Source organism: Paramisgurnus dabryanus, chromosome 7 (genome assembly GCF_030506205.2).
Source record: "Paramisgurnus dabryanus chromosome 7, PD_genome_1.1, whole genome shotgun sequence".
Classification (NCBI taxonomy): Eukaryota; Metazoa; Chordata; class Actinopteri; order Cypriniformes; family Cobitidae; genus Paramisgurnus; species Paramisgurnus dabryanus.
This window is the reverse complement of record NC_133343.1, coordinates 36,194,694-36,215,871: the sequence shown is the minus strand read 5'-3', so window position 1 is coordinate 36,215,871 and position 21,178 is coordinate 36,194,694. Positions and strand designations below refer to the sequence as shown.

Here is a 21,178-nt window from a genome sequence, read left to right as displayed (position 1 = left end):
GTGACGTTGACAAATCCACAGTTCAGTTCGGCAATGCATGACGTCACCCATTAAAAGTAAATGAGAAACATTAATGCTTACGCCCTGTGTGAATGTACAGTTAGTGTCTAGAGGTACATATCGGTACAAAATGCATTCACATCAGTACCTAAACGTGCATATTAGGACCTTTTAAAAGGGCACTGCCCAACATTGAGACTATTTTTTGACCATTTATTCTAACAGTGCATTTGCAGACATATCTCCTTTGTGTACTTGTAGCTCAACTGATGTAATCTGGTCATAGGTTTGATCCCAGGATCACACAAACTGATAAAATGTATAGACTGAATGTACTGCGAGTTGATATGGATAAAAGCATCTACCAAATGCATAAACGTTAAGCTTTTGTGACAACGAGTGCAGCGCATTTTTGTCACATTATGTGAGGCAAGTTGTCACAATTAAACATGTAAAAGCTGATAGTTATTAAAACCGCTTGTGTGACAGCTAACCCCTATGTGTAGATTTTATAAAGATAAAGGTAAAGACAAAACAGCAAAAATACCTTGAGGAAAAATTAAACTGGTGATAACAGCAAGTTAAAATATTGCACTCTAAACAACATATGCCTGTTTGTGTGTGTGTGTCTTTTTTGCATGCACGCACGAATAAGCAATGAGTAAATAAACAAGCGTGGGGGAATTTCGGGACCCAGACGCATTTTTATTTATTTAACACCCAGATCACAGCAGGTGAGTCTATCTTCTACACTACTCAAGTTCCTTAACAATACCTCTCTTTTTCGACCTTTACTCAAAGCTCGCACAAACATCCTTAAATGGCACGGCGGACATTTACGCCGCGTTTTAAAGCAAGTCCTTAAAGGGCAAACATGCCACGCGTAGACCTGAAAGCAGGAAAGGTCAGTAAAGCATAATGGATGCCTGGACTCCTCCCTTCCACCTAAACACCTGCCGTGCCCCAAGATAAACCTCGCCTAGGGGCTACATGTTTTCAACCCTTTGATAAATGATTCGACATGTGAGTGATTTTTTTGCGTCCACAAGGAAATGTAATCTGCTTTCGTTATAGTGGCTTTCAAAGGGAAAACTGAGAGCCAGCGGTACGACTCTCTCATCCTCTCTCCCTGGAGTTATATTTAACTGGGCTTCCCGTCTCTGGCTTCATAATCTATTTTTGCGGTTAGTGTTTACAATTGCTTGTTGACCCAGTGGAGTTATTCTGAATAAGGTTAAAGAGCTGACCCCAGATTATGTGTCTGTGGGTGTAACCATCTTACGAAAGGGGGAAATCACTAAAAAAAAGATTTTAATTGGTAAAACCATTTTTAAAATATGGTTGCAAAGCTCTGTGTGATATTAAAGCAATACTTCAGCCAATTATCAAAATTACCCCAAATCACTCACATGTCGAATTATCAAAATTACCCCATGATTTACTGACCCTCAAGCAATCCGAGATACACATCATGTCATACACAAATGGTCAGCTTTATAATGTTAGAAAATGGGTATCAGGGAAAAAAACAGAAAAGTGCCTCCATCCTTCACAAAAGTAATCCACATGACTCTAATTGGTTAATAAAAGTTATTAAAAGTTTAAAATATTAATATTTTCTTACAAAATCGCATCAATTACCCACTAAAGACTTGTATTAACCCTTTAGAGACGTGTGGATTACTTCTGTGAAGGATGGATGCACTTTTTGGGCTTCAAAGTCAAAAGTTGTTTCCTGATCCCTGTTTTCTACCATTATAAGCTTGGAAGAGCAAGGACATAATTCCAAATGTGTTCGTCTGAAAGATAATGGAAATGTATCTCGGATCGCTTGAGGGTGAGTAAATCATGAGGTAATTTTGAAATAATGCACATTAGTTGCATTTCCCACTTATGCATTTGGCAGATGCTTTTATCCAAAGCGACATACAATGCATTCAAGGTCTGTATTTGTATCAGTATGTGTGTTCCTTGGGATTCGAACCCATAACCTTTGTGTTGCTAATGCAATTGAGCTATAGGGACAATTTAATACTTTAATACAACTAAAAATAAATGTGAGTGCCAACATAATGTTGAAGTTGGCCTGACAACTTTTCCAGTACTTGCTAAGTTATAGCTAATGGTAATACTGAGGGATATATGATGTTGAATGGTAACCAGAATATTGCTATGGTGTTCTGGACAGTTGGTGCAGTGTTTTGAGTGGTAATCGTTCCAACAAAAAAACACTCTTAACCTGATATGACATATAAAAAAAACAAATCTAAATCCATACACTGCAAAAATTCTTGTTGAACTTATATTTTTAAATTTAATTAACTTGAATTTACATTTCAATTTTCTTGACTAGTAAGGAGTTGATATAAATTATAAAAATAAAGTTAAATGAAGTGAATTGTAAAATTAAGTTGATTAAACTTAAAAATTTAGGTGCAACAAAGAATTTTTACAGTCCACTGCAAAACATTATTATTAAGAAAACGTGTTCTTTTTTGTCTTGTTTTCAGTAAAAATGTCAAAAAATTCTTAAATTAAGATGCTTTTTTGATGAGCAAACAACCCAACAAAATAAGTCTAGATTTTAGACCAAAAGTATCAAATGTCAAACTCAGAATTCTGACTTTAAACTAAAAAAAGTCAGAATTCTGAGAATAAAGTAAGAATTCAAATATTTTTTTCACCAGTGGCCCTAATCCTCTTCCGTACAAATGGCCTCCGTAAGTCACGGCATTGCACTGCAAAAAAATATTTTCAAGAACAAAAATTCTTAGTATTTTTGTCTTGTTTTCAGTAAAAAATATCTTAAAATTCTTAAATTAAGATGCTTTTTCTTGGTGAACCAAACGACCCAAGAAAATAAGTCTTATTAGACCAAAAATATTAAATTTAAGTGATATTGTGCATAAAACAAGCAAACAAATCTGCCAATGGGGTAAGCACATTTTTCTTGAATTTTTCGTAAATTGAGTGTTTAAGAAAAATTTTCAAGATTTTTTTGCTTACCCCATTGGCAGATTTTTTTTGCTTGTTTTATGCACAAAATAACTTAAAGTTAATATGTTTGGTCTAAAAACTAGACTTATTTTCTTGGGTCGTTTTGCTCATCAAGAAAAACAGTGTGGGATGAGTTTAACACTAAAGTTGTGGTCAGAAAACATAACAAAAGTAAGAGATACCTTAAAAGACGCTACTAAATATCGTTGTACAGTTGCCAGAGGGGAACAGAAACAGGAAACCGGGTGGGAATGACTTCCTTAAGCTTGGCATGAATGTGACGACCTATTGTAACTCAATAAGATCTAAAATATAAGATCACGTTCATTCATTCAATTTGCAATCAATGCTGAAAGGAAAAAGATCCTATCTATAGTATTAAAGTTAAAGGCAGGACCCCCACGTCGTAAACCTCTGGAGTCAAAGCAAGCCAGCCCACATTGTGTGCGCAAACTGCTTACATCCTGGCTTTATCCTGTATTTATGGAACTAGCGATGGTCTATTGTTTCATTGTTTGGTGAGAGGACTGACCTATTTTAAACCGCAATACAGTACAACTTCCTCAGTCAAAAAGCTTATGGTTAACCAGACGACTCTGTCTGTTTTAAAGAGTTCTCCATAGGGCTCCACTGGTTCTACGTAAATAACATGAAAATGTCAAAGTAGAGAGCACGAGGTAAATCTCCATTGAGGCTATTAAGAGCAGAAAATGTCTTTAACATCTGCCTGGTGTGAAAGATAATTACAGTATAATTAGGATCCCTATAGACTCCCGGTAGTCATCATCAAAGCTGCCAAGGCCAACATTGAAGACTTACCTGCTATAACTAAACGCTTCAGTGACTAAGTCTATCAAAGGCTTGGGTAAATCCATTAGCTGGATTAATCACATGTTATAGGTATAAGGTAAGGCCAAACACATTTTCCTTTCTAATTACAAAGCAATTGGGCTAGTGTGTAACAACCTTTAAAAGGACCTAGGGAATACTTTTATTCCAAGTTTTTCATCTGGAATGCTGTACACTTTAAAAAATAAAAATTCTATAAATGAACACTGCAACAAATGATTTTCAAGAAAAAAAAAATTCTTAGTGTTTTTGTCTTGTTTTCAGTAAAAATCTTTAAAAATTCTTAAATTAAGATGCTTTTTCTTGGTGAGCAAAACGACCCAAGAAAATACATCTAGTTTTTAGACCAAAAATATCAAATTTAAGTGATTTTGTGCATAAAACAAGCAAAAAAAATCTGTTAGAGGTAAGCAAATTTTCTTGAATTTTTCTTGAATTTAGTGTTTAAGAAAAATTTTCAAGATTTTTTTTGCTTACCCCATTGGCAGATTTTTTTGCTTGTTTTATGCACAAAATGACTTAAATTTGATATTTTTGGTCTAAAAACTAGACTTATTTTCTTTTGCTCATCAAGAAAAAGCATCTTAATTTAAGAATTTTTAGATATTTCTACTGAAAACAAGACAAAAATGAGTAAGAAAGTTAGTTTTTGCAGTGAAGAGCTCATGCGAAAACTTCTAAACGCGTCTGACATATTTTCTTGCAAATAAGCTTTTTTATCAAGCTCTCGTGTTTAAGTTCAGTATTTTACGTTAATTGCAAGGAAAATGTTATTAGTAATTGAAATGCCTTTTTTCACAAATATCACTTTAGACATTTAACATATTTGACTGTCTTTCGCTGCAAAACCCTCTAAGTGCATACACTTTCACTGTGCTTTCTGACTAAAGGTAAAAGGCTCAAAAATTAGGTCACACATTTGGTTAAAAAAAAATCTTGCCGTATGACAACTCAAAACCTATGTATCCGCATCGTCGTTCATGCAAATCTTCTGTACACTTAGAGGAATTTGCTGAAATACCTTTATGCCGCCTAACGGATACTGCCAACAAACCAGAATTTCTGAATATCCTGAGACCAGTGCTTTTATCAACCTAGAAAATGTGTAAAAGAACAACCCAGTAACATAATTTCGGTAAAACATTCTCTGCAAGCATGTGAAAAAATAGGTTTGAAATTTGGCTCCCCTTGTGATGTCATAAGGGGATCTTATTGCAATAATACCACCCCTTAATCTGCACTACCCAACTACGACACTGCCATTTAGCGCAGAGAGAAAGAGAGAGAGAAAATAATTGACAGCACAATTGAGTTTCAATTTCAACAAACCACCATCATTGTGGTCAGTGTTTACATTTCATCAGCTCATTTGCATTTTAAAGGACACACCCAAAATTGCACATTTTTGCTCGCACCTACAAAGTGGCAATTTTAACATGCTATAATAAATAATCTATGTGGTATTGTGAGCTAAAACTTCATGTATGTACTCTGGGGACACTAAAGTTTTATTTTAAATCTTGAAAAAGTCTTGTAAAATGTCCCCTTTAAGATCCATGGGATGTAATGCAGAATAATGGATTTCAGAATGATGGATAAAAACAATAATTTTACAACAAAGAACAACTTTTTTGCTATCATTGTGTTGGATTGTATGTGCGTCAGTGCGTGCACATGTCCACCCACTTCCACCTCATCTGTAACACATCTGAAGGAAGGAAATGGCCTCTTCTTTGAACATTTTGGATGGACTTCCTACAACTCGGGTTGAGATAACTCTGTCATACTTTTACACTTCAAAAGTATTAAGGTCAGAAAGAGTAATTGAGAGGAGATGAGAAGACACAAAAGATCCACACCAAAGCTCCAGAAGCTGTCATCGTATTAAGGACACTAATCAATCATTACATTAAGATAATCTAACCTCTCTCTTAAAATAACACATAATTAAGAGAATCATTTGTAAAGGGGTTACGTGGACTGACAACTAATTAATTCCATCAAAACTTTATCTTTGAATATATTTCCGACATGCAGGCTCCTAGCGTCATTCATGTTTTTGCTCACTATACTGAATACACATGTAATACATACACCTCATGCATAAAAGACTTGTGTTTGCCTCTAATATAAAAAGACTATGGTACAACCGAATCCACAGCCTAAGCCTTTCATCATGGTTTGCTAGCGTCATTGTTGTGGGTGATTGGGCCATCAGCAGGTAATCGATACAAGAATGACCAGGTCAAGGCCCTTCATCAAGCGGTGCATGAAAACCGAAGCGACTGGAAACATGATAAAGGCCTCGTGCAGAGCTTGTGGCTAAAGAATTTCTGGGCTTAAGTTGCTCGCCCGCACCTTTATTAAAAATGCAAATATATTGGCTAATCTAAGGTTTGGTGAATAATCAGGTGATGAAGAAGAAGATTGTGCTTCCAGCAGCGAGCAAGCTACACTTTCACCACGTTCTCGTGTTTCTTAAGTGCTACTTTGTGTATAATTATTTTCAATTAAGCAACATAATGCAGAAGATTATATTCTAAGAAAAGCATTGTAACTTGTTAAACCATGTAATGCATATAAATAAATTACCACTGAAAAAAACATGCATATGGCAAGGTCATATTTTACAGATTTATAATATCAGAATTGCACTTTTATTCATGAAGAAAAAGTGGGTTGCCAGGGTGGTGCCATATGGTTTTCAGTGAATAGCTACTGGTTTACAGAGTGTTTTTAGTGGTTGCTAGGTGGTTAAGTACTGGTCAAAAGAGCCTTTTTTATTGTTGTATTATAGCTCAATTGGTATAGCATTGCATTAGCACCACAAAGGTCATGGGTTTGATTTCATGGGAACACACATACTGATAAAATGTATATCTCGTACGTTGCTTTGGATAAAAGTGTCTGCCAAATGCATAAAAGTAAATATAGATGTCTTAAAGGGGACATATTACAAGACTTTTTTAAGATGTTACATAAATCTTTGGTGTCCCCAAAGTTTGTATGTTAGGTTTTAGTTCAAAATACCAAATAGATAATTTATTATAATATATAAAAATTTCCACAGATGTGAGCAAAAATCTGATGTCCTTTTAAACGCAAATGAGCTGATCTCTGCACTAAATGTCAGTGCCATGGTTGGATAGTGCAGATTAAGGGACATTATTATCCCCTTCTGACATCACAAGGGGAGCCAAATTTTAATGACCTATTTTTTCACATGCTTGCATAGAATGGTTTACCAAAACTAAGTTACTGGGTTGATCTTTATCACATTTTCTAGTTTGATAGAAGCACTGGGGACCCAATTATAGCACTTAAACATGAAAAAAGTCAGATTTTCATGATATGTCCCCTTTAAAGTCGGCCAGTGAAAATTCTCACAAAAAGTGCCCAACATAACTGTAGGTGGAAAGTGTCTCCAAATCCTCTGATCGGCTAAACAGAATATGACCATGACCCATTAAACACTGTACAACAATTGCCTGCACTAAATATTAGCTAATACGACTCTGCCGGTTTAGCTGTGAAATGTATTGTTTCATTTTACTTTATGCAAAGCTTACAGTGCTTTCAAGATATTTGTACTTTTTCTCAGTATGCATGCCATCCCAGCAAGCAATTTTGCATTTAAAAAATCTCTAATAGCATCCAAACACAGCCTAGACGTCTAGGCTAAAACAAGGCAAAATTTAGTCTGTCTGTGAAAATTGTATAGATGTAAATGAAATAAATAAAAAATGAAACCAAACACCTTGTACTCCCTGTAGACTTTGCTTACATAATGGAGTATCATACACCTCGCAAGTTATTTTGGCTAGAAGTGAGTAACAGCTGGACTATATCGGGTCTAAACCCAGACTGTGAAGTGTTGGCTATTAAGATTGGAGTCGAACCTGTGACATTGGTGTCAACGGTGCAATGCTTTGCCAACTGAAATGTGCTCATGAAAATACACACTTATGCAAATATTTATACATATTTGCACGCAACCAATCAAATGTGTTATGAAGACTCTTTCTAAAAAAAAAAAAATGTCAGATGTTCCTCCTTTGCTGACAACATCCCGCTGATACAAGTTAAAAAACACCATAGCATTCTGGCACGAGACACAACAGGATGCAAATTTATATAAGCATATCCATATCTAAACTCCTCTCCACGACCATAATTTCAAAAACACTGCTTTGTACTTCAACCAGAGAATGTTATTTACAATCTATGGGCTGAAACGCTCATGTTTATTGGTCTAACAAGCCATAACTGAGTCTAAAATGCGTACGCTTTCCAGAATTACAACAGGAATGATCTTCCAGGGTACTAAAACTTTAAAACGGTAGGGTATATTAAAGCACTTCACCGTAGTCGAAATTCCAATCTTGTTTAAAAAAGACTGTAAAATGCATGCTAAAGTGAGCCGGTGACATCTGTAAAAGTCACACCCATCTGTGGATATGAAATATGGATCTGGATCACGGCTCCCCATTATTTTTAACGCTTCCTGCCTATTGATTTTTTACTCTCCGCTTCAATTAAACGATTTACAGGCTCTTTGTATGCAGGTCAGGATTTTGGAGACAGGCGGATAAGAAAGGCAGAGGAGTAGAGGGGATCTTTTCTGATTATGTTGCGCCGACTGCCTTTCAATCACACAGGAAAGGACTTCTCATTAGGGGAGAGCGAACGCGCCACAACGGAGATTGAAGGGCAAGGTAGCACATTAAAAAGCCTGTGTCTTTTGACAAGAGGCCCTTGATGGATACCCATGTCAGACTGAAGCTTCCTGTGGTGCTGGACCACGCATCAGCCAGAGGAGATGATAGAAACCCTCGGCAGGATTGTAAAATCTTCGATTTTCTTTTGAACACAGAACAAACGTGGCTACCGGTGTCCCGAGTTACAATGCAAAATTACCTGATATAGACTTAAACATCTAGAAATGCACACAGGAGCTTCTACTGTAGCTCTAGGGTGTTCATAAAATTTTACACAAAACGTGAGCGACTTAAAAGCACAAACACACTAACAGCATAAGATGGAATTCGGAAACAAAAAGAATGATATAATGGGAAATCCCAGCCCATCCTGAAACAAATAATGCAGTGCCTCTTTCATTTTGGAGGAGTCTGGGAAAAACAATGTTGGAATGTCTGCTGGCACACAGTGGCCAGACTGTCTACAATAAGCATAAAACATCTACCGTATACTGATTTTGAAGTGTAACCTCTCCCCATACATCCCTGCACTGTTACCAAGAGAGGTTAGCTAAACTACCAATTTAACCGTTGCCCTGAACAGATCAAGTCAACTTGTCAGTCTGTTCCCATAGAAAGACACTATGTTACTGTTGATAGAAATTGAGATGCGGTTGACATGGACAGCATCTGTGAGAGGTTACAACATTGATTTTTTGGCACAGAGAAAGTGAATCATTGAGTTGTGATGTCCATGTTCTGTTTATAGACTTCACCACATACCATCCCCAACATATATTCATTAAAATCACTGTTCAATTTGTCTAAAAAAATCCTTATTTCCAGCCAGACCCCAAGCTTATTTTTTTTTACAAAGATGTCAAAATCATACCATTAAATGTAATTTTGGAAAACTCACAAATGTACAATTGTCTTTGCAACATAAGCACACAGAGCAATTACTGAATAATACTATAACATCATATTACCAGAGACGGTTATGGACAAAATATAACCTCTTATGGACTGTTAATAATTTGAGGAATCAGCCATCAAATAAAACATCTTTCAGCTAACCAGTTTAGGTTTTTATTCATTTTCAGACTGAATCTATTAGAAATTTAAACTGATTTATGACCTTTTAGGGATGTACTGCCCTGATCACGATAGTGAAAATGTAGATTTGTTATACGAAACGTTAGTTGCAATTTTGTTTTGGTTGATTAAACTATCCACAAACGCACTGTTGGGCCTATTCAACTTTTTTTCTCCGAGTGAAAATAAAGTGCATTTCCATAATGTACTAAAAGTGCTCTATTTCCGCACACTCATTTCGTTTAAGTTTACCACAAGTGGTACATGTATCTAAATATTTTTTTAAACAGAGATATAAAGGCAAATAATTCAAAATAGCACAAAAAAGTACACTTAAATGTTCTTAAGATTATCTTAAAAAGTACCAAATTATTATAATTAGTATATTAAGTACAAAATTAGTGTGCAAAATAGAGCACTTTAAGTACATTATGGAAGTGTGCTACTTTTTCACCTGTGTAAACTTCTTTCTAAGCGGCTTTTCAAATGCACAAATTAAAATGAAATAAAGAAGTGACATTTAAAGCCCACATGCAAACAGCTAAGTAGCAAGTCAGTGAGCTAAATAATAGCATTAAGACATTTTCTGAGCAATTATTCAATAAATCAATTTGATAACGCACTTATGAGTACGCACACCTGCTTACTTTTTAGTTTACAGTAATGGACTGCGCAATACAACCTGTGTGCTCCTAAACAGCTAACGAAACAACATTGTCCATTAAGTGCACATACTGTACTGTAAACTACAAAAACACTCGCATTATATCTCAAGGTCAACTGCGGTACTAAGTGAGGAGTATGCAAAATATATAAAACAGCAAACATTTCAGAAATCCATGATTATCTGTTTACAACTTTTATAAACTCCGTCTGTTTATTCGCAGTGCAGTTAGATTGCGCTATAGCTTACTAGAAATGCCAATGTGTGCCATGTAGTCTACGCGATTCAACAATAAATAATATGCTATATCTGTCCACAACTGAAGCCAATCTTGAAGATCCTTTGAGCTTGGTTATCACCTTGGGAACGATCAAGTCTATGGACCAAAGCTTTAGCTCTCACTAAAACCTCTTAATTATCTTACAGAGAACATCAACACTCGATCATGTGTGCATATCTTAAAAGGATGCGATTATAGTATACTCTCCTATTATTTTTTAAATTACATTGAAGATGTCCCCTACTGTATGTAAACCCTCTCTGTGATCTTTCATGCTTACACGCACGCACCTGGGCGTTATGAGATCAGCATCTACTACAACTTTCTGAAAGCAAATAGCAAAAAATACAATTATAAAATATTACCCACCAAAGCCCACTTACCGGCATGACATCTAATTTGTTGGACGAGAAGGGCTGACAAAGTCAAACACAACATCCCCAAACGACACGATCCTCGCGGTCTCCACATGTCCAAATGCGCAATTAGAGCGAAGCGGAATGGCGGCTCAAATCAAGCGTCAACGAAGAAAACGCACTTGAACAACTTCAATTATTTCAGATGATCGAGGCGATATAATGACCGGCGACCAATCTTGTGTCTGTTTCGTGGGACATTTCGGGCAGCCCACAATCCGCGCACACTTGTGTTTTCTGTAGCGTCGGCTTTACATTCTCCAAGTTAATCCAAACCGGTACATTGGCAGCACTTTGGACGCAGACGGCATAAAACACTCGCTTCAGTCGATCTTTTGCACAGCGCGTAGCTTACAAAGTCAGTCGCGTCGATCGCGTTCAGCGCGCTCCGCTTCTCTGTCCAGGAAGTTGTGCATGTGAGCGTTTCGCGTTATGCCGGAGGAATTAGTTTGCAGCCGGGTAGGAAAATCAAAGCCCTGCCCTCTGGATCCTAGCGCCGAAGGCTGGCTACGATTGGCTACTGGACAACTGGAAAGCAAGTACTTGTTCTCACAATGTCTCTTTCACGACATCACTGTGTTCCTGTAGCTTGTGTCAGCAACGCAAAGGTCATGGGCTCGGTCCACAGGAGACACACATACTGACAAAATAAACGTATGGATTGCGTAGTCACTTTGAATAAATGCGCCTGCCAAATTTAAAAATAAATCGAATTGGATATCGTACGTGCACTTGCTGGTTTGCATAATGCAAAATATATGGTAAGCTTGTAATAGGTGTTTCTTCTAAATTTCATGACAAAAACCCATCATGAAATCATTTGCTGTCATCGGCAGAATTCATTAGGCATGCATTGTCATTCAGCTTGACACTTCATTGAGTGTCAAAACTACCCTGCTATGTCGACGAAACGTGCGATATTATTTGCTATAAATTTCACTCTCATGTTCACACCCACTAAACGTTTAGTTATACTTTAAAACGTGCAAATATTCTGTGTCCTTTAAAAAACAACATTACATTAATTTCTTCAGGTCTCCGGGTTCAGACACTGGCGCTCTCCAAGGTACTGAAAGTTTGCCAAGCCCTCGTGCCATAGCCATGGTGCTGACGACTCCCCTTTGACGTCAGTGTCACGCAGTAGGACTGTAGACGGCATGTGTCATCTTTTGTAAATCAGGTGTGCAGGTGCTTGTGTTGTATGGCTGTCTGTCTAATGCATACTTGCCAGCAATGAGAGATGCATGACTAACATCTTAAATTGCCCTAGGATCGAAAAGAATGCAAATAAATATGAATAATCTTAATAAACAACACATGATTCAATTGTTATTAAATAAACATGTGCATTTACTCTAAATATTATTTTGTACTTAATGCCTCCAGGGCACATGGCAAAAGTTATTAATTGAACACACCAATATGCATAATATTAAAGCCCCAATTTCTTTAAAATGCTTTAAAATATATGTATTATAAAAATAATAGCTAGATAAAAGTCTGCAGTTAACTGTATTTAGTTTTCTGTAATCTGCATTGAATGTTCTAAAAAAATAAAAAAATAAAGTAAAAATAAGATTAACATGCTCACAGATTTTTATTTTGTTGACTGGACTGAGTTTGCTCAACTTTCTCAACTAAGTAATCTGAACAAGCAAAAAGTTTCAATGTTCAATGTAGCGGTTGAAGGGACAGTTCAACCAAAAATGCACTCATCATTTACTCCCCCTCATGTTGTTACAAACCTGTATAAATTTCTTTGTTTTGATGAACACGAATGAAAATATTTTGAGGAATGTTTGCAACCAAACTAGAAAAAATGAATAGTATGGTAGTGAATGGGGCTCTTGGACGGTTTGGCCACCTAGCCTAGCCGGGGCTCAAACTGGGGACCTTTTTGCTGTGAGGCAACAGTGCTATCCACTGAGCCACTGTTCTGCCCTATTTTACCTTCTTAATGACAAAAATATGTGCATTGTTATATCAACAAGTTAGTTTACTTCTATTTGATACTGTATGAGCATTTAAGAATTCTCTGTGAAGTTTTTTCTAGAAATATAAATTTATATTTTATTTTGACTTAATTAAGTTAGCACATTTAGCGCATTTACAGAATCCCTGACACAACCAGCACCACATTTAAAGGGACATTCCACTTTTTTAAAAAATATGCTCATTTTCCAGCTTCCCTAGAGTTAAACATTTGATTTTTACAGTTTTGGAATCCATTCAGCTGATCTCCAGGTCTGGCACTAGCATTTTTAGCATAGCTTAGCACAATCCATTGAATCTGATTAGACCATTAGCATTGAGCTAAAAATATAACCAAAGAGTTTCGATATTTTTCCTATATTTAAACTTGACTCTTCTGTAGTTACATTGTGTACTAAGACTGACGAAAAATTTTATGTAATGCCCGAAAATAGTCCCCTGCTATTAAAAGATACTAAGGGGACTTTTTTCGGCTGCTGCGTAATATCATTGCGCTGCCTGCAGCAATGTTACGGCAGCAAAGTCCTTGATTTTTACGCCAGAATGAAAGTATAGTTCCTAGCCATATCTGCCTAGAAAATCGCAACTTTTAATTTTCCATCGGTGTTAGTACACGACGTAACTGCAAAAGAGTCAAGTTTTAAATAGGAAAAATATCAAAATTCTTTGCTCTAGGCGTGATACTAATGGTCTAATCAGATTCAATGGATTATGCTAAGCTATGCTAAAAGTGGTACCACCAGACCCGGAGATCAGCTGAATGGATTCCAAAACGTGAAAATCAAATGTTTAACTCTAGGGGAGCTGGAAAATGATATTTTCAAACTAAATAAATTGTTCTTCCTTTAAATGTCAAACATTCCTGTTGAATGCATGTTATTTTGATCCTAATTCAACTTCTAGAATTTCCTGTTGTAATAAATGAATGTTGTGTCCTTGTTGTGAGATCTGAGAACGTTGAGCCAATGGTTCTCCATCATTCTGTCACAGGTGTGAGTTGAATACTTTATCGCTAATTATCACTCCCAGGTTTTCTCACTAGTGCACTACAAGACAGTGTTATAGTGTGACACTCTAGTTCTCTCCCCAAAGACAACCACAAAAGAGGCTACAGGACAAAAAACAGCAGGGTGTATGGGAGAACTGCCCAGCTGGACTTTAATTTGAAGAATCTGATTAAATTCGGTATTTAATTACCCTTTTCTCAGAGGAGCTGTTGGGAATTGTCACAGTGTTTTGAGCGTGTAGGGTGCGAGCCATCTGCCTAGACTTCTGGAGCTCTCTCTAGTGACCCCTGCAAAATAGAAAAGAAATCTCTCTCTCACGCACGCACACATAAACACATACTCTGTCTTTTATATTTAGCATGTCTTTATTTTTTTCTGTTGATTTCGCACGTTGACAGTTTATGTATAATATATGGCGGAGTGCATCAATTATGTAGCATTTATTCAGGCAAACAACATTTATAGTATTTGGAATTCATCGAATCGGCGCAACCCTGCACGTTGTAAATCTCAGACGTTATCATAATTCAAAGCTTTTGCACGGCAAATGGATCGTTCCAGCACGCATAGTTTTTGCCACAGAGCGCACAGCCCCATTACTATTTTATAGAAAATATACACAGTAAAAGAATACAGAAGTATATAACTTGATTTGAAGGTTGTCATAAAGCGTGATAAAAAAATACAGATTTATTGAACATTTATTTTCATCATAAGAGATAAATGTGAGCCGAAGAAAAACACATATACAAACTATAGGAAAAGAGTTTGGCCGTGAAACGAAAGACATTTATCCATCTAATTATTTCTCATAAAAAACCTGAAAGTTTTAAAAGATGAGGAAACCCTTTGAAGACGAGGTTTTTTATAACACTTCGGATATTCGTACTCTGAGGTCATTTTACAATTGGGAACGGCTCGTGTCACACTAATGGAAAGGCACATTAGAAAATTCTTAATGATGCTCAAATGATTTTGAAACCAGTGGGGGGCAGCTCATATTTTTCCTTTCGCCGTGAGTTATTATCTTGCTTTTCCCTCAGTGCTGATACAAATCAAAAACAGACCTGAAATGCTTATTAAAGACTTATCTGAATGTATCTTCGCAATCAGTCCGCTTCGAATCCGAGAGGGATGTTTATGCAAATGGATGTTTTGTCACTATGTTATTTGTGAGCTCCATAAAGAGGTTTGATCACGCTTCAAAACGTCTGGACGACTGCAGCCTGTTTGTGAAGCGCGAGGTACAAGAGGCAAACACATGCAGACATGGCTTGAGAGGTATACCCATAGCAGCTTATATGATAAAAACCCAATTTGCATGTTTATGCAATTTAACATGTTATATCATCACGACAGCAAATTCAATCCGCAAGAAAATCTACTTATCAGAATCGCATCCACAGTCCCAGACAACCAGAGACTAACCTGAGGAGGCTTGTCAACATAAGCAGAAGATAAGAATAGGAGCTTTTCCTTGGATTTCACACGCCATAGCCCATAATTAGGCCATTTTGGGATTAGGGAATTTGAATTTCAGCAAAAATCAGCTGCGCCGCTGCTGTTCTACTGTAGGTCTGTTTTACATTTCTGCTTCAGCGTGCCAACAGCCTCAGGCAGCGTGGGTTAAACATTTAGGAGGTATCGAGTGCTGGAGTCAAAGTCGGAGATATTGACCCAAGGAGAAAGATAAAACGGCAACAACTTTACATTTTTGAAGTTGACGGCTTTTAAATTGAACTGTTGCATACTACGGTGCACTTTAATAGGCTTGTGTATACATAAGTGTACCAGTCTATTTATTGCACACTGCGATAAGCTGAATTCTGGCACGTGCCAGCGCTCCTTGGATGATTTGTCTTGTACTGTAAAGCTGCTAGGAAGTCAACTGCACAAAAGTGAAAAGCATTTGGATGCTTAAGCCAAGTTTAAATGTGTCTGAATGTCACCGCATTAGATTTATGATATCAAACCAAGTGACATCGTCGAACAAACGATGCTAACCTTTTATCAGAACCGACTTTACTTTTCTTGGCTATTTCCCAGTCGTTCTTAGCCAAGTTGTGCCAAGGTCTTTCTGTTGATGTATGAATTCAGTTCCTCTCAAGTTCACACGAGTGTCCTTGCAAAATAACCACAGGTGTCTTTTATCACATTAACTATGGAAATATTCCACTGTGTTTGACAACTTGAAAGTGTCCAAACTTTTGTGTATCTATCATACGTGTATCTATTGTTTTATTATATAACAATAATTCTATACATAAAGAACATTTTGTGAAAATATAATCTTGACATCTTCGATGTTGACTAAGTACGGCCATGTCAAAGATTAAAAAAAGATGTAAAAAAGCAAAAAAAGTACATCACAATATGCAAAGGGTACAATCCCCAAAGTAAACAATGACGCGAGTTATCGTCTCCAACGTAAATCTCTTCTATTGGACTACAACAAACACATGGATTGTAAGCAACAGTTTAGGGACTTTGACTCATAACCTGTAAGTTAACTCCTGTCAGCATTGCATTGTGAGTGAATCTTTCAAACATGTTAACAGGGTTTCCACACCTTAGTTAACTTCAAATTGAAGGACCTTTCAAGGACTTTCCAGGTCCAATACCCTCAAATTCAAGGACTACATGTAGGGACACATTTCAAGTGAGAGCAAGGTTACATCGTCTTACCTTTTAAGATACATTGTTACAGTTCCCTTTCGAGGGAACTCGCGCTGTGTCACTGCGGTGACACTTTGGGGACACCTCCAGGGGTAAGTGCGTCTGAATGTGTATATCAAATTCAACCAATGGTGAGGCTTAACGACAAAGACGCGGGAGCCAGGAAGTATATAGCTATATGAAATATTGCAAAAGACGGCATTACAGGGATGCAGGAAGTATTGCAAGGGAGACGCAGCGTCTCGTTCCCTCAGGGAACAACAATTGCATACGTAACCCGAGACGTTTTCATGTGTCAAACACAACTATGCAAAAAAGCATTTTTTACAGTTCCCTTTTGAGGGAACTCGTGCTGTGTCACTGCGGTGACACTTTGGGGACACCTCCAGGGGTAAGTGAGTCTGAATGTATATATCAAATTCAACCAATGGTGAGGCTTAACAATAAAGACAGGGTGACGCGGGAGCCAGGAAGTATATCGCTATCTCAAATATTGCCAAAGACGGCATTACAGGGATGCAGGAAGTATGGCAAGGGAGACGCAGCGTCTCGTTCCCTTCTCAGGGAACAACAGTTACATACGTAACCCGAGATGTTTTCATGTGTCAAACACAACTATGCAAAAAGCATTTTTTACAGTTCCCTTTTGAGGGAACTCGCGCTTTGTCACTGCGGTGACACTTTGGGGACGCCTCCAGGGGTAAGTGAGTCTGAATGTATATATCAAATTCAACCAATGGTGAGGCTTAACGATAAAGACAGGGTGACGCGGGAGCCAGAAAGTATATCGCTATATGAAATATTGCCAAAGACGGCATTACAGGGATGCAGGAAGTATTGCAAGGGAGACGCAGCGTCTCATTCCCTCAGGGAACAACAGTTGCATACGTAACCCGAGACGTTTTCATGTGTCAAACACAACTATGCAAAAAAGCATTTTTTACAGTTCCCTTTTGAGGGAACTCGCGCTGTGTCACTGCGGTGACACTTTGGGGACGCCTCCAGGGGTAAGTGCGTTTGAATGTGTATATCAAATTCAACCAATGGTAAGGCTTAACGACAAAAACAGGGTGACGCGGGAGCCAGGAAGTAGATCGCTATATGAAATATTGCCAAAGACGGCATTACAGGGATGCAGGAAGTATGGCAAGGGACACGCAGCGTCTCGTTCCCTTCTCAGGGAACAACAGTTACATAAGTAACCCGAGACGTTTTCATGTGTCAAACACAACTATGCAAAAAAGCATTTTGGTATGAATCAACATTCACATACAGAAGATATAAGCATTTAAAGCAAACAGTTTAGGACGTGTGCTTAAAAAGTCTAGAATTTTATGATATTATCCTACACTACACAGGAAATAATATGGATTGTTTTCCAGAAAACTTGCATAAAATAGATTCAAGCACTTTAATGTCCTGTATCTATGTTTGTATATTTACAAAAACTTTAAAGGGCCTTGAATTTTTTTCCACCAGATTCACAAACTTTCAAGGACCCGTGGGAACCTGGTGGTAAGGAGTGTCACATTTCCGGCTAAAAGCTTGAGTGGTTTTGTACATTTGTACAAAAGCACAGCGTTTCAGGAAGAGAGTGAAATCTGGAGCTACAAAAATGTACAGTATGTGGAAAATAATGTTTTTGAACCATAAACCACGCAAACACATTGTCTTATACCAAATACACATGTTTTTTAGCAATGAAATAGGTGCTCTTGAAAAGGGTCGGCTTTCCAGAACTGTGGTCCGTCAATGAATCTATAAGCTCTGTCACTGTCATCTCTCCCAAACACCCTTTCCTCTCTCTCTGCTCGCCCATCGCCGCCCCCAGAGCAATCTCTCTGTTTGTCAATATCTGTAACCATCAGTTCTCCCAAGGACATGAGAACCGAAGGGTCAAATGCTGCCGCTCAACCTAATTATGCTGATGGTGGCAGGCAGCTAAAAGCCGGAAGGTGGTTAGATTCCAGAAAAGTCCCTTTACTGTCCTCTGAACGGACAGTCAGCATTGAGATTTCAATATATCACCTTTGCCAAATGGACCCACTGGGGCTGATGCTGTTTGCGACAACATCAAAACATTTTAACTTCTTAAAACTGCCGAACATGACCTAAAGCCCGCTCAGAGGAAATGTCCGTAAAAGATGCAAACAAATATGCTGAGCTTATTCAATTTTACTAACTCGAAAATGCTGCACGCAGTGCAATATATAAATGTATAAATCAATACACATGTAAATAGAGCCATAAATATTGTTACACCGGCACAATTTGCAAGCACTCTTTGTTAAAGCACCATTTTTAAGAATCGGAGGCATATGATACAACTGTGCTATAAATCAGTTTAATAGCACATGACTGGTGGACCAAACCTTTGATGTATGACTACAAGGCCTTAGCCACAACTCTTAAACTCTTAGCCACAGTTCTCCATCTTCCTCCTTGACTGTCCACGATGGGGTTAGTTTGTTTTGTATTATTAAGAAAATTTAGAGAAGCAATCTAAAAATGCTCGGTTATTTCTATCCAGTTGGATTGTAAATTAACCTTTGCTGGGATGTTTTAACCCAGGGGTCTCCAACCTTTTTGTAAGCAAGGGCTACCACAATGGATAAAGCAATCTGGAGGGCTTTAAAAAATTTAAACATACGTAAACCAAGCCAAGCTAATATAAAAAAATATGTAATGAATAAATATGACAATTGAGACTATTAACAGAATGTGCTTTGGCGGGCACCTCACAGACACTGTGCGGGCACCACGTTGGAGACCCCTTTTTTAACCGATCAAAATGTAAACATTTTCTGTGTTAATTTAACCTCAAAGCTGCCTTTGTCCCTTTTTGACTCAACGCTGAGTTGAAAATAACCCAGCATTTTGAGTGTTCAGACATTATAGTACAATGGTTTTTATATATTAATGTTCTGATCAATAACCCCGAAATGGGTGAATAAATAATTCATTCAGACATTTTATACAGTATGGGCACCAGTGCAAAATTGAAATTAGGTCAGAATAGTACAAAAAGCATAATGTACTAGTCCAAATCATGACTAACATCACTTTGTTATATCTGTCCCACAGCAGTTTGACTAGATTCACCAGAATAAAATCTTATTTTTACGAAGTGGGAATGGGGGGATAATAAAGACCAATAATTTAGTGAACTCAAAATCTGCAACCATGTGATCTGATTTGCTAGAGTGAAATGAAACATTTTTCCATTTTTGTCAGCCTTTTCCACTTTATCAGTGCATTACACCAAAATGATTGGTACACCTGCCTGGAGAATAATGGCAATGTCACCATGCCCGAGCCAACTGGGTCGTGCCAAAGTTTTACCCCAGAATGTAATTTACACCAGACATTACTCCGAGAAAGACGTTTATGAATTTTGCAATCTAGAACATTGGCATCTATGCATTGTTAATGTGCAATCTATAATTGTTTATGACTGCACTGGAAAAAATGAATAATGAATGTTGTTCTTACATTTCCCAATGGAAATAAGGATTACTGAAAAACAATTAACACCTCAAGCAGAGATAAGATGCAAATTAAGATTATCACTCACCACTGATTTGTACTCAAACTGCGATGTCTTATGCAAAAATTTCTATGAGAAAATGCAAATGTTTAAATAGCTTTCCATAGGAGAATATAACATAAGTGTTTTTGATTCCCCAGTTTATGCAGTTGATGACATTTTTTCTTCTTCTAATCTACTTTATTCACTATAAAACTCTCTGGCTCTTCATTTGGAAAGAACGCACCACCTGTTCTGATGCGATTTATCATGGGCCAACACATCTCAAGACAAACTGTTCATCTCTGAACATTAGCCATGGCAGTTCTTCAATAAGCTTGTAATTATAATGGATGGTGTTTGTCTGTCTTGAATCAATTGATTAGCGAATTGCGATGTATTGTATTAACACAGGAGAATAGCAGATGATAAATCACGGAAACCAGATCACTGTTAAGTTTTGTAGCTATGTTTTCTCTCCTTCAAGCTAAGCTGAAATAAAATCTAGCTTTATGATATCAGCGCTGCATGGTTAAAGGATTAGTCAATTTTCTTTAAAAAATCCAGATAATTTACTCACCACCATGTCATACAAAATGTTGATGTCTTTCTTTGTTCAGTCGAGAAGAAATTATGTTTTTTGAGGAAAACATTCCAGTATTTTTCTCATTTTAATGGACTTTAATTGACCCCAACACTCAAATTTGGACTTTAAACTTTAAACGATCCCAAACGAGGCATAAGGGTCTTATCTAGCGAAACGATTGTCATTTTTGACAATAAAAATAACAAATATGCTCTTTTAAACCACAACTTCTCATCTTCCTCCATTCCTGAGGCCTGCACGACCTCACGTGATACGTCATCACGTCAATAGGTCACGGATTACGTATGCGAAACTACGCCCCAGTGTTTAAAAGTGTGGAGAAAGAGGACCGTTTCGACGTTGTTGTATGTGGAATGATACTAATCAATGTCT

The 21,178-nt window shown here is 37.3% G+C and overlaps 1 protein-coding gene across 1 annotated transcript in view; it reads right to left on the bottom strand.

Moving 5' to 3' along the window:
* The window catches only part of ca16b (carbonic anhydrase XVI b), a 117,038-nt gene extending 105,411 nt beyond the window's left edge, over positions 1-11,627 (bottom strand). Inside the window, exon 1 of the mRNA XM_065279752.2 lies at positions 10,966-11,627. Coding sequence (XP_065135824.1) covers positions 10,966-11,053 — 88 coding nt within the window. The 5' untranslated portion in view covers positions 11,054-11,627. The remainder of the gene's footprint in view (positions 1-10,965) is intronic.
* Between the last annotated feature and the right edge of the window lie 9,551 nt (positions 11,628-21,178).